Below are 14,070 nucleotides of genomic sequence, written 5' to 3'. Positions count from 1 at the left end.
AACCTCGGGGAGTCACTTAGAACTAAAACACGTAACCTGCTCCAAACGAGCAGCTTACCTCTGCCAATGTGGGAGCTGATCTGTGAGGACAATTTGATGATCTTGTTCGGTGTTCACAGAGCAGTTTGGTGCCATCGCTGAGTGCTGGAATGAAGGCCTTCCTGCTGGCCCAGCTCCTCGTAGATCTGCTCTCCCATGCTTGCACAGCCATGAGAAGAGCTTTGGGTGAAGGTAAGCCTCTCCTTCCAAGGCTGTGGTATCTGCTGTCCTGAGTTTGCTGATGGTCTGAAGCTGTGCTCTTCAGGCAGAGCACCTCAAGTAGGTTCCTTCGTACCAATACTGTATTTATGGGAGCTCTCTGCTGTCAGCTTCCTTATTTACTGGTTTCGTGAGTTAGGTGTGTTGCCTTCAAAAGACACCAAAGAAATGGAGCAAGCTGCAGGTAAAGCAGAACTAGGGGAATAAGAACTCTGCTCAGCAGGGACTTCTCTTGATGTACTGCTGCTTGCTTAGTAACAGGAGCCAAAATCTATATTAATGAATCTGACAAAAGATGCAAACAGTAAAACAGACAAATAAGCTGTGATAGAATATTGAGAATGTGACAGAAATGCTTTGGTAAGCAAAAAAAATAAGGAAGAAACTTTGTTTGCAAGAGCTATCACCATAGATGTAAGTTTTACATGCAAGTACACAAACTGCACAACTTGTGTGGGACTTTGGAGGAACTGAAGATGGAAGTGAGAGAAACGAAGCTCTTCAAGGGAGCTGCAGTGCTCCAGAATGCATTTGTGCTCATCAGAGGAGCTCAGCCGTGCCCAGTTATGCCCCAATCACAACTTACAAACGCGGCTGTGGGATAAAACTTTATTTAAAAAAATTCAAATTTCACTCGACACAAACATCTTAGTTGAGGTAAGTGAACGTACGAGCTTCAAAAACGCTTCCAGGACTTCCCAAGCAGTTTGCTCTCTCTTGCAAGGCTCCGGTAGCTGGAGGTGACAAAGCTGTGAAGGAAGGGCCCAGTCCTCCACCTAGCTGAACTCTGCTGAGGAAGAACGGAATTTCAACCTTTTTAATCCAAGCCTCTTCTGGTTCTTGGGATACCTTGTTATGTAATTACTCAGCTCTCTTGCCCTGGGATTCTTCACCCTTCCCAGGTTTAAGCGTACAGCTTCTAGGAGGTGGCTGAGCAGTACCTAATACTCATTGGGCAGCTCGTCTTCCTCTGAGTTAGAAGTTCACCAGGGATGCCGCCCTGGTCACGAGGAGCTAAAAACCGAGGTCAGAACAAATATTGTGTCTTCCCATCCTCAGCTCTCAAGGGGAGCAGTAGGGATGTCCTGGGGCAGCGCGTCCTGGGACAGCCCTTCACAGTTATCTTCAGCTGCTTGCTAACTATGCTCTGAACAAACGAAGCATTCCATCTCTGGAAGTACCTGAACTCGAGCTTTATGTCCCGCAGTGCTGGTAAACAGCAGCAACATCAAGTCTGACCAGACCCTCAAAAAGCAGGTGGGAGGTACCTGAGCTGCTGGCTCCTCACAAGTGCAGGTATCTGCTATTTTAGTTTTCAGTCACAGTACTGACTTGGAATTTGTACCTGACCCCTGGACTCTTACAGGTAAAGTTACCGAATCGTCCCACCGGAGCACGACTGACTGTGACTGCAGCACCGCCAGCCTCTGAGCAGCACTGACTCAGCTGGAACCTCTGCTCAACCTTTGTGGCTACAGCAAAAGAGCAATATTTGAGATGGCAGATGGGATGCAGCACTGTTAGCAACATTCTTCACACTAGGTAAAAGGAATACTGGAAGTACAGCATATGCAAGTATCTTTCTACTCCCTAACACTGAAATAGTTTTGCTCGAGAAGTGGACAACACAGCGGGCTTTTCCTTGCTTGCACAGATCAGTCTTACCTGCAGGTGTCCACTCTTCCACGCTTAATAGGAAAATCCAATCCACTTCCACTTTCCATCTATCTGAATCAACCCATGGTTTTTTCTAAGCTGCATTACCAGCCACCATTCTCCTTTTCTGCAGTTCCCTTTCACAGATGTTAGCAGAAAAACACAGGCAGGACAGCTGATCTTTTTGTACTGAGGGTGCAAATGGGGGGGATGCCATTCCAATCCATTTATGCCAGCATTAGGGGTAATATGGCATGTTGAAACTGAAGAAAAAGGGCAGAATGATTGTCTAGGTGTTATTAAAAATACATATATTACTAATCTCACATACTTGAGGTAAGAAAGTCTGCTTTAAGGTCCTTGATGAGCATTATTTTAAAATACTCCTTGAATCCAGCAGTATCACAACTCCATCTTTTGACCAAATAACCTGTCTGACAAGCTCATCATTATAAATCTTATTTGATACTTCTGGGGAATATTGGTAATTTTATGCACAGTTTCAATTAATCCTGTATCTCTACTACAGAGAGATTTGGCGCCATCTGCTCTGCCCTGCCTGCCCCAGGTTCAGTCTGTGCCGTGGGCTCTGCCTGCAGCCCCAGCCTGCCTGGAGCAGCTGAGCACACAGTTTGTGCACTTGTGGGAATCCCACACGTGGGAACAGCTGCTCAGTGCAATAGAAAGGAAGTGGCCTCTGCACTGCGCAGGGCTCTGTGAAGAATCACAGCTTCCTTCCATCTACCTGTCAAACAAAAGTACCAAATCCCCAAGATTTGCTCAGATTAGGCTACAAAGTATAACCAGGAAAGACATTCAGACCAGATAAGGTAACTGTCCTCCTGTAGGTGTTGGTGCATGTGACAAGTGTCAGCATTGAGCTGGGGCTGTAAGCATCACTGTGGAACTACTCTAGAAACCACGTTCCAAGTGACAGTACAGAAAACAATGCAGAAATACCTGGAAATAAGGCACATGAGTGAGACGTTGAACAGATTAGCTGCATATCTGAACAAACACCATGGCTCAGACATCCTTGTTCTGGAGGAGTGAACAGTACCGTGCATAGAAGAAGCTGCTGTGGCCTGCAGGACCTGCTGTCTGTCCTTATTCTGACGGCAGCACTGCATACAAGGAAGCGTAGCAGAGCATCGCTGCTCTAAATGCTCTGCTCTTTTCAGGAGTGGCATAAATACAACTTTGGTCCATTACCTCCAACTCCCTAAAAGAGAACAGGCTTATTTCACAGAACAGCAGCATTAAGCAAAGTTAATTTCATACAATGAGCGTACCCTGAGCCTAGAGTACAATGAAATACTGATTAAAAAAAAAGTCAAGTCTGGAGGAAAAAAAAAAAAGTCTTGCTTTTTTAACTTGCTTTCAATTGTCTACGTAACTGCCTGTTCGACCTTTTCCAGAGTAACAAATCCACTGTTTCACAATTATTTTTTGAAATGAATCCAGCAGGAGTACAATATAGTGGAGTTCAAGTAGTAGAAAGATTGATATAAAACGGCTGGAAGCCCAGGTTGTGACACCACGCATTACAGCGAGAATCTTCACTCTCCTGAGCTGTTTAAAACACCAGCACTTTCCAGCCTGGGTATGAAAAGGAACATCCAAAGTACAGAGAGACGCAGCACTGATCCAGCACCCAGTCAAAGACCACTTCCCTGTTGTTAGAGCTGATGGTTACTCTCAGCTTGAAGCTTCCCCCCTCGGTGCTGGGAGGCCCCAGCTGCACAACTTCCATGTCAAACGTCACAGTCGATCCAGAAGTGACGGCAGGCAGTTGGTTTGTCATCTCTTTTCCATTTACAAAAACTGCCCCTGAAACAATCAAGGGATCAAACGTTATTTCTCATTTTTGCAGGCAAATGAAAGTGAAAGGCCGTCCTGCCATGTTGCTTTCTGCCACGTCAAACACGCTGCAGGAACTGCGTGCAGAAGGCGCAAGAAAACCTGAGATTTCAGAAAGGCTTTTAACTGTGAGCAGAACAGACACATGAAATGTGTGTGAAGGTGCTCCTGTGTTCTCCAGGGGCACAAAGGACGAGGTGCTGAGGTTTTGGGGGAGAAAAATGGGTCGCGTTCTTCAGCCCTGTGACTCAGACTCACCATTTGTGCTAATGCACACAGCTTTATCTCGCTGCAGAGAATCGTAGCCGTTCTGCTGCTCCACGCACACTCCCAGGCTGTCCCGTCTGTCAGGCTGTCCCACGGTTTCAATTCTAGCAGGCAAAAAGTCAAGTCAGACCCCAAAGCTTTACATCAAAACATGCAATGAAATCTACACAGCGCTGCCCTGCCACGTCAGCCCTCTGCCCTTTGCTCCAGGGCTCTCTCCAAATTCATCCAGCCTTCAAGAGAGATCTCTACAGCGTGACCAGCAGTCCTGGCAGCCTTCCCCACAGCTCTGCTATTCCATACAAATTTCCACTGCTGTTTTCTAAAAAATTCCCTGCTGTTGCACCTTGGGGTCTTTTGAAATGATTTTCATGAAACACATCTTAAGAATTGGACAGTAAGTGCAAAACCAGTCACTGACATCCTGGTCAACGTCATCTTATGGAAAAATGAGATTTCAGCAAGTATTTGATGAGCTTTAATTAAAACAGCTTTGTTGAGCTCTGCTACATCCTGTTCTGAATAGGTTGTGGGGAAGGTTGATGTTCTGCTGGTGGTGTTTCTGCTGTTTTCTGTAAGAAGTAAATCAGCTTGGTACAAATTGACATCAAGAGTAATGCCTGGGAGAGCACTGACCATCTGGCTTCTGCTCAGCTGGATTTTGGTCCTGGGAAAGTCTCCCAAGAAAAAGCAGACAAGTGGTGCAAAGGGCCTGGGCTGCAGCTGCCCGGGGCTCCAGCAGCTGAGTGAGGCTGCAGTCCGTGCCCCAAACGGTGCCTCTCTACCTGGGTCCTCTGCTCTGCACGGCCATTTCTGAGAGGTACTAAATCCACTTCTGGGAGCCCAAAGAGGCTCTGAGAACTCAGAAACTCAGCTGGTCTTTCCTAGGAAGTAAAACTATGGGGTTTTTTTTGTTTTTTTTTTCTGTTGTCTTTTTGTTTGTTTTACAGTTTAAGAGAAAGCAGTAGCGATTCCTGATTGCTGTCATCAAAAAATATAAAATCTCAAGCAGAAACTTTTAAGCACTGAAAATTAAGCTGGGCAATAGAGCAGCACACGATGGGTTAACTCGTGACCAACAGGGAAGATAAAATTGAAAGCATGCTTTACTTTTGCACACATAGGTTATTCAGTCCCCTGGGAACTCACTCGATAGCAAGAGCCTTGTGCTGCAAAGCAAAGCAAAACAGACGAGTTCAGCTACCCAGGGATTTCAGTATGGAAGTGACCCACAATGTTCTCCTAAAATGAAACTTCTGAGTTCATTTTGGCACCCCATTCTCTATTTCAAGCTCTAAGTGAAGTTTTACGTACAGCCACGAGAAAGGCATGCATTTGTGCACAAGATGATGTTAATTAATTCCATCCCCAGGTAAGGAAGAGTTTCTTGAGTCATCTGTCTGCACATTTATTTCCAACCCAAGAATGACCCCAAAAAACCGAAAAGCATACATACAGATCCATTAAAAAGTACGAGTTGTATCCTACCAATCTGCACCTCACTTCCTCATTTACATGCACCCTTTTCTACACAGCACTGTAAAAGTAACCGGGATCAGCAGCAGGAAGGACAAAGCATCTCACGAGCAGCAGGACGCAGCCTGACAGAAATGCTGTCTTCCCTAAGGGCAACTCCTGAAGGCTGCCAAGGGACAGGATGAGTCTTCACTTAAAGCAGTGATGTTTTCCTCCAGCCTGTTCAGAGGCCTCACCGCAGAGGAAAACTCAAGCAGTCGTCCTTTTCAAAATCACTGCATTTATCACAGCTTCCCTTTTCACTGATGCGATATTCCTGTGTCCTGAATGCACAAAGCTGCTTCACAAACAAATGTAACATGAACCTTGCTTATTTGGTTTGCAAGCTGCCAATCCCCCTGTGAATAAATTTCATTTCAGCAGATGGAGGAAGCCAAGCACCAAGCATTTCACTGCCTGGCAACATCTCACGCACTTGGAAACCAGAAGCTGCTCTGGAACTTTGGAAGAGGAACACAACTGAGTTTTGAGGTTGTCTTCAATCTTAACATCTGTGTCATTACAGTACACAGGGACATGTGCTTGTTAGTGCTCTGCCATCCTGAAACAATCTCGTCTTGGAGAGGAGTCCACACAGCCAAACTGCAAAGTAAAAACTGCTCATGTGCTACCAATAAAAGAAGATAAAAGACATTGGTCTGAAACAGAACCAGACACTGGCCCGAAACCTCAACGTTCTGCCTTTAATTTCACGGGCACTTCTGAGCCAAGAGATGTTAAAACTAGCAACAGATTTCAAATGAAAGCTTTTGGTCTTTTTATCCCACCTCAGACAGGGCAACCGAATACATCCTCATACCACCAACCACCTCAAGGTAATTCATTATCAGGAAGGGAGAAACGAAACACTGCTCCATATATCATGAACTTAAATTGCCTCTGGGGGCTGCCTACTGTACAGCAAGTAGTTTTATTTAACCAAGAGAAAGCTGGAATAAAGCTTCAGTCTGTGAGGTCTGTAATTACAACCAACATTTCCAAAAGGAAGTTCCTGGTACCCCCATTAAATGGCACCATCTCAGCAATGCAACAGAGCTGCCAGGGATTTTAATTTCTTTCTATAGGAAATGAAAAGTTTGAGGCTCCAAAGCCTCAAGAGGCTCTGCACTCAAGAGTTCCTCAGGCCAGTTGTGAACAAGAATTTGGTCAACACTCATTATGTCAGAGATTAAAGACATCAGTGCAACTCTAATTCTTACCTGACCTGGTAAAACATGTAACATTTTGCCAGCCAAAGTCATCAAAATACACAGTCTGCAAAAAAAAAGAACCCATGGGCCCAAAGCTAAAAGGACTCAGTGAGAGTCTTTGCTGGTGTTTGACCTCTCAGTTATAGGTGCTGCAAAACAACAAAAGCTCAACATCCCACACTGTTTGCTCAGCAGAGGCCATGTTCTACCGCCCCTCAGAGTTCACTCCAGCCTCTGCTCCAGACGGGTGCAGGTCCTACAAAAACATTTGGTGTTTTCTTACGGCCTGGAAGTAGAAGTGAAAAGAAGGAAGCTCAGACACAGACACCTCGCTTCCGTTAGGGCTGAGCTGATGTGAGAACTCAAACATGGATCACGACTCAGGTTTACATGCAATTCAAATACAACAGAGTACAGAAGGAACACTGGTTCGCAGTGGATGCACCAAACAACAGCTGGTCAGAAGGTACTTGCCTGAACGTTAACGTCTGCCCACAGAAATAAGTAGGAGCTTTGGAGTAGAGCACACCACAGGACTGAGAATCATTGCGAAGCGCTATGTTTCTCCGGCTGCTCAGGCTGTACCCCTCCAAGCCAGCTGTCCATTCTTCAAAGAAAAAACAGAAACAACAAAACACAGAAGCATGAACACAAGCAGACCAGCTGCTGCCCATGCAAAACACTCACAACATCCACTCAGTTCACTCCTAGGAAGCTTAAGCTACGTAAAGCACACGGGCTGGTTTTGCCTACTTCTGATGGAAAATTTTCTTACTGAAATCCCCTACAGTCACAGAAAATATTCTCCAGCTCACAGGGCTCAGCAGAACTTCACTCTCTACAGCAATCTCATAGGTAAACCTTTATGAACCACTGCATTTAGAAATTTGAAAATGAAAAGAAAACTGAGGGCTTTTTTCTCCAGACAGGAGAACTCATTATGTGACTGCAGGTCATCACAGAATGTTGGGTAGGGATGAGAGATGAGGAAAGAAACCATCACTTCTGGTCTGCAAGCACTGGCTGGCTGCTGCTTGCCGAGGCTAAGCTCGAACCGCTCACCAACTCACACTACAGAGCTGAAATCCAAGTTAACTACAGAATAACCTCCAGGATGAAAGAACAGACAGCTCACCACACGTTACAGACATAAATCGTAGGGAAGGAAACCCCAAAATCGTACAGGAAGTAGACCCATAAACCAGCCATAGGCCTCCAGGAGTGCTGCACCAATGACACAGGCAGCAGATGAGCAGCAGCAAAGAATACCGTGGGGAACCAGCGAGGTGCGGCCGGTCTGAGGAACGCTCCATGGGCTCCACTCCTGCCGTCCATCTCCTCGGGCACAGACTCTGAACTGGTAATCAACGTTAGGATCAATGTGCAGCACTATGAACTCTGTCTCTGAGCCGACATACACATCTTCAAAGTGACTGGCAGTGCTCTTACGATATTGCAGCCTGTAATCTTGTGGTACAAAGTCATCATCCACCTAGAGAAACATTTCCCACATTAGTAAGAGATGCTGCTCTTGTTTTTCTTGCAGCTCTGAAGCACAGCGACAGCACTGCAGGCAGTCAGCAAGGGCAGTTCAGAGTCACTAGGTAATGAAGAGCAGAAAGCATTCCTCATTGAAAACAAAATCAGTGTCCAAACCAACTGACAGAAAGAAGAATGCTGTGAACAGTTTAAAAGTAGCTACAGAAGAAACACGTAACACAATGCTTTGCAGCCTAGCAGAGCAAAAGCTGAAACCAAACACAGATTTAGATGGGAAATTCATTGACAGCTTTTAACAGCGAGGAGAGTTCACACCTGTCCTTTGTGAACAGTTCAGGGAATGGCTTCCAACTCTTTGGTATCTCTAAGTCAAAAGGCTTTTTCACAAAGGCTCCATGACCACTGAAACATGGCTGAATTCAGAGCACTCCTTTTGGCACAGAAAGATCAGATGTGTGTGACAGCAGCACCTATGGTTTTACACTCAGAACCCACTTTCCCTGCCAAGGCACAGCCTGACAGCTGGCTGCTGCTGGAACAAAGCATGTTCAGTGCTGCCACGAGCACAGAGCTGTACAGCAACAACTGAACCACACCAGAGCACAGCGATGATTTAACAAAAAACCCTTCTGTATATCAAAGAGAGGCTACCTGAGCAGCTAATGCCAATATTATTATTTTTTTCTCTTTCTATTCACTTTCCCTAAGAACCCCAACACGTTTAGGTATAAAAGCCTAACAACAGGTTAGGTGAGGTGCGTGGATGATAATCCTTGGTCTGCTAAAGCGTCTTCAGAAGGGGAAAGACAGCAGCACCCAGCAACCAAGGCCAGCCTCAATGACAGCACTTAGCTTTGCTGCCCTTCAAGAGAACCACAGTGCTGCAGCACGAATGGCCTCCGTGGGAATCACATCTCTTCAACACCCACACCATGATTCCTCAGTCCTGTTTGTTTGACATCATCACAGACACATCACTACTGGCTTGTTTAGTGGGAAGAGTACATAAAGGAAGCCCTTCCAGTGCTGGTTTAAGCACAGGGAGAAAAGGCAGGCAGCATTTCCAGCTGTTCCTCCAGACTCTTCCATAGACAGGGAAGGGGAGCACACAGCCCAGGAGCATTGGTGCACCACCTGGCAGAGGTGACCTGTCAGGCAGACACGAACCTCAGCACCAAACACAACATCGCTACGCTACCTTGCTTTTAAATGTGGCCACTGGCATAAAAATCTCTTCCGAAGTTTCTAACTACACACTGGAGTGCAGTATTCCTTTGAAGGCACAAGAAAATCCAGAGGAAAGTGGCTTTGTTAAGTTTCTTTCAAGAAAGCTGAAGTCTGAATGATTTTCACCCCGGATTCTTTACCTACCTTACACCATCGGACTAAAATGCCTCCAGGCTTCTCAACAAATTCCTCTAATTGTACAGGTGGGCGAGAGGCTACAGTCCCATGTCTGAATATCTGATTTCTCAGTATAGTAAGAAGACAGTCATCCAGCTGGGCAGACAAACAGGGCACATCGACCAACGAGGGCACTTCTGGTAAGCTGAGAAAGGAAAGTTTGCTGTAGTGAAAGGAGCCAACTTCTACAAATGTATGTTTTGTCCACACGCTTTAATCTGTGCAGACTTTGCAAAGGGAGAACAGCTGCAGGAATTGGCGTGTGCATTTCAACATAGAGACTCGGAAATCACCCAGCCCTAACCAGACAGTCTGTTTCTCAGTAAACACTGAAACACAGGCTGCTCCACAGGGAGCGGTTCCACCACTGACAGACAAACAGCCCATATTGCTGCAGAGCACACGTGGGTTGAAAACTACTTCATCTGGTGACTGCCAACCCCAGGGAAACACTATGAAGTAAGGAGGACAGTAACAGCTTGGGTAAATCTCTCAGGGGAACGGAGGGGGTTGGTTTCAAAGGATAAGAGAACTCCTACTCAGGACCAGCACACGTGCCACTGCCTCAGACCAGCTCAGGATGACAGTATCTTACCTATCTAGCTGAATATGTAAAGCTTTTTTTGTAAAGCTGCAAAGTTTTTCATTATGTTGTTCCACATCTCCACAGATTGCACTCTCTCCTGGAATCAAATGGTAAAAATATTCCTAATGAGAAAAATGTCCAAGAAAGGCATTCTTTGCTTCAAAGAATAACGAGCTCTGACACGAACAGCCAATTGAACATGAAGCATTCTCAGCATTTTTTGCTAGACACTCAGCTAGAAAATACAATTATAGTTAACATCATAAAGCCTACGTAGCAACATCTGAAGCTCTCAAGCTTCCTGCAGACACATCTGTAGCATGTAATAATTTGCCTTGGGTCTCAGACAAAAGCAAAACTGGAGTCAGATGCCAGAAACCAGAATTCTTAACCATTTCTCCATCCACTTTAAAACAAGAGGCAGAATACCTTCTCTGAGCAAAGAAGACACAAAGCAAGAGCTTAAAAGCAAACAAGTATTTCAACCACTGTTCTCTTTGCTACAAAGTAAGGTCAGTATTGTCATAATGAATGAAATAATCCATGGATTGAAGTGTGCAGATGAACAGAAACCTCACCATGGGCTTTCCATATCAAGTAGTGTCCCACACTTCAGCTTGCAGAGATGCATGATCCACCTGATGACTTTATGGTAATTCACAACACAAGCAGCTCACTGCACATTCCAAATGGAGGACTACAAACATTGCAAATCTCTAACAAAACGCAAATGTCATAATTGGCAGCAAGAGATTTAATAAACGTGCAGCTAAACTCTTTTCTGACTCACAGGCAACCTCTGCTCATTTTAATGACATGCCTTAGCCGTGTTACAGAGCCACAGCAAGGAAAGGCTCAGCTCATCAGGCTCCTGTGAGATCTGACAAAGCGATATAAACAGCCATCTTTGTCACCACCCTTCATTAAGCTGAGGTGCAGAACACAAGCAAGGTGATTGCCAGCTGTGCCAGAAATAAACCAATACATTCCTTCCTAAAGTTTGTCACTATTCTTGTGAGCAGGGATCACAGAGCTATCAAACCAGCATGTTTTTTAAGCACTAAACTCACATCTCAGTGCAAGTTTGTGGATTTCCTACCATGGGAGACTGCACAATACATGTCAGTTCATGAAACCGAGACCATGCTAAAAGAAAACTTAAGCTGAGACATGAGAACAATGCAAGGAAACTGCCAACACAGCCATGGCTCAGACATGCTGCCACTAGGTTCTACAATGCAGGCAGAATGGTCAAGAGTGGCATTCCTTTCTGGCGAGGTGCTCAGCATCAGCATGGTACAAACTTGGAACAGAAGAGTTCAGCAGGAGAGGACCTTCAAGACCATCCAGACCAACTGGCCCTTACTGATATTCCACGTGTCTCATTTTGTCATAATATTGGAGAAACCTTTCCCACATAGTGGCCAGTCCACTCCTCACAATTCTCCACACTGTTGGTAACATAATCACATTTATTAGGGAAAAAACAATCCTTACTTCAGTTGCTTTTCCAATAAGCTACAGGTGACTCTGTCAGTTACAGACATTCAGTCACTCAGCTGAGCATTAAGTCATTTCCATTTCATTCTGTAGTAAGAACTATTGGTCCACCACAGATGAAGTTTATCCTCACACAGGACTGATGTTTTTTCTCAACTGAAATTCTACTGGAGTCAATTGTTAATTTACTAAGACCAGAAAAACAATTTGTCATTTTGGTACCCAAGATGTACTTTGTTTCAAAGCAGTGTGATGCGTTCATTCCAGAGTGGCAGGCTGAAGGATGCTCCTGCAAGCAAGGCCTGTGCCCAAAAGCAGATGCTCTCAGTCCTTAAGAAAGGGCAACAGCCCAGGAGTGGAGTGAAATTAAAACAGGAGGTAACTTCTCATGAACCTACCCAAGTTTAATCTCTTTTTAACATTTCATTTGAGAGGAATGCAGAGCAAGCTAAATATGCTGACTTTAACAGGAACACTCCTGACTTTGAGAGAAGACACGCTGGAAGGCAGAACTAAGACACAGCACAGGTCCTGCCTTACCTTCCCGGAGCAGATCATCAGCTGTGCTGACTCCATGCTCTATTAGCTTCTGGCATTCATCCAGTGGTTTGATGCTGTCTTGTTCTATAGTATCCACTTCCTGCAGCAGTGACATCAGTCTCTCATCCAACAGCTTCTTTAGGGTCCCTTTTAAATCATTAAAATGTTGCTCAAGTACATCTCTGGTCAATGTTGCACTTTCTCTGATCTAAATTTGGGTAAAAAGAAGGATTCAGGACAAAGACAGAACATTCGCATCTTGTATTTCTCAGAGCCACTTCATCTGTGCATTAAAATTTCTGCATTCAGCTTTAAAAAAAAGCTCATGAGCAGTCAGTAAAAGAGTGCTGTTATGTACAGTGCAGGCACAGAGGGGAGGAGGCAAGGAAACGAGTCTGGACAAGAGGAAGGGCACAGGAGTTGAGCACATCGAAATTAACTGCTGAAGCTTGAGCTACTTGCAAATTAGATTATTCCTACTGCAGCCAAGGAATTCTTCTGGTCAGAAAAGTCTGAAGGTCGCTCCTCATAACTGCACGAAGAACTACACAGACGCACTCTCATCCCTTCACTGCATTTCTGAAGTCCCTTTGAAGCTCTTCTCTTTTCAACCACTTTGAACAGCCCCCCGACCCGTGTGGCTGCTGCCGGTGATGCTGCGGGGCCAGCAGGTCGGGCCGGGATTAGGGAGGGGCAGAGCACAGAAGCTCCTACACGCATTTATCGCGACGCTGGCAAACGTGCCGGATCTGATTTTTAGGGAAGCAAACGCATTTGGGCACCCCGGACCAAGGCACAAAATCAGAAATATTTTCCTCTGGGCGCTTCTACTCCGTGCAGATGCGGAAGCGCTGCGCCGTGCACATCGCTACGCCTAACAGCCCGGCAACTACCGGCAGCCATCGCAGGAAGCCCTCCGGCTAAGCGAAGCGCATTTCCTCTTCATGTCGTTCTCCGAACCGCCGCTCAGCTCGGCTTCCCGGCTCTGCCGGCGTCTCATAGAAAAGGAAGCGCGGCGCTCGGGGGGCACGAAGGGATCCCCACTCACAGAGCCGCCGCCCGGCCCACAGCGCCGCCTGCAGGCGGACCCGCGCGGCACGGGAGAGCGCGGAGCCATCCCGGCGGTACGGCCGCACGGCGGGGTTCGGGATAAAGCCCGTTTATTTCGGTATTCCACGGCACCGACGGCGCCGAGGCGGATCTCACGCGCACCGGACCGCGCCCGGCTGGGATCGTCGCGCACGTCCCCGTGTCGGAACGTCACCCAGCCGCGCCGCAGCCCTGAGGACGCCCCACGCGGCAGCCGCGACCACCGCCCCCCGGCCCGCCGCGCCTCACCACGCACCTCCCCCGCCCCCTCACGGCCCCTCGCGGCGCTCCGCCTGACGGAAGGAGTCCGGCCGCCCGCCCACCTGTTGCCGCGCCTGGTGCAGCCCCCGCAGCCGCTGCTGCAGCTCCCGCCGGTAGCTCCGCGCAGCCTCGATGCTCTCCCGAGCCTCCTGCAGCAGGAGCCGCGCCTCGGCCTCGGCCTCCATGGGCAACCGCGGCGGCGGGCGGGCCCCCGGAAGGGCCCCACATCCGCGGGCGGGGCGGGAAGCGCGGCGGGGCGGAGCGGCGGTCGTTGACGCGGTCTGGCGTGGGGGGTAGAGGGGCGGCGCCTCGCGTGTCGGTGCCGTGACGTCACGCGGCCGCCGCTCCGCGCGCCGCGGCGCCAAAACCCACCCGCCGGCGGCGGACCGCGGCGGCGGGCGCGGCTCCCCCCGGCACGTGACC

The 14,070-nt window shown here is 47.4% G+C and overlaps 1 protein-coding gene across 1 annotated transcript; it reads right to left on the bottom strand.

The window, feature by feature from the left end:
- Positions 1-853: 853 nt before the first annotated feature.
- On the bottom strand, positions 854-13,832 carry CRLF3 (cytokine receptor like factor 3). The gene is made up of 8 exons (XM_042832860.1): positions 13,710-13,832; positions 12,298-12,505; positions 10,267-10,354; positions 9,639-9,816; positions 8,037-8,259; positions 7,242-7,374; positions 4,033-4,145; positions 854-3,744 (listed from the first exon to the last, which is right to left on the bottom strand). The coding sequence occupies exons 1-8, from the start codon at positions 13,830-13,832 to the stop codon at positions 3,491-3,493; spliced, it is 1,320 nt and encodes a 439-aa protein (XP_042688794.1). The 3' UTR covers positions 854-3,490.
- Positions 13,833-14,070: the final 238 nt, after the last annotated feature.

Source organism: Centrocercus urophasianus, unplaced genomic scaffold, assembly GCF_019232065.1.
Source record: "Centrocercus urophasianus isolate 14NV4802_14NV808 unplaced genomic scaffold, USGS_Curo_1.0 seq_40, whole genome shotgun sequence".
In the NCBI taxonomy this organism is placed as follows: Eukaryota; Metazoa; Chordata; class Aves; order Galliformes; family Phasianidae; genus Centrocercus; species Centrocercus urophasianus.
Note: the sequence above shows the minus strand (reverse complement) of the source record. Positions and strands in the feature narration are given on the sequence as shown.

Coding starts and splice junctions, on each gene's coding strand:
- CRLF3 (XM_042832860.1), bottom strand. CDS start 13,832: ATGGAGGCCGAGGCCGAGGCGCGGCTCCTGCTGCAGGAGGCTCGGGAG. Junction 10,355..12,297: donor TGATGATCTGCTCCGGGAAG/GTAAGGCAGGAC, acceptor ATTTGATTCCAG/GAGAGAGTGCAATCTGTGGA. Junction 8,260..9,638: donor TTTTAGTCCGATGGTGTAAG/GTAGGTAAAGAA, acceptor ATGTTTCTCTAG/GTGGATGATGACTTTGTACC.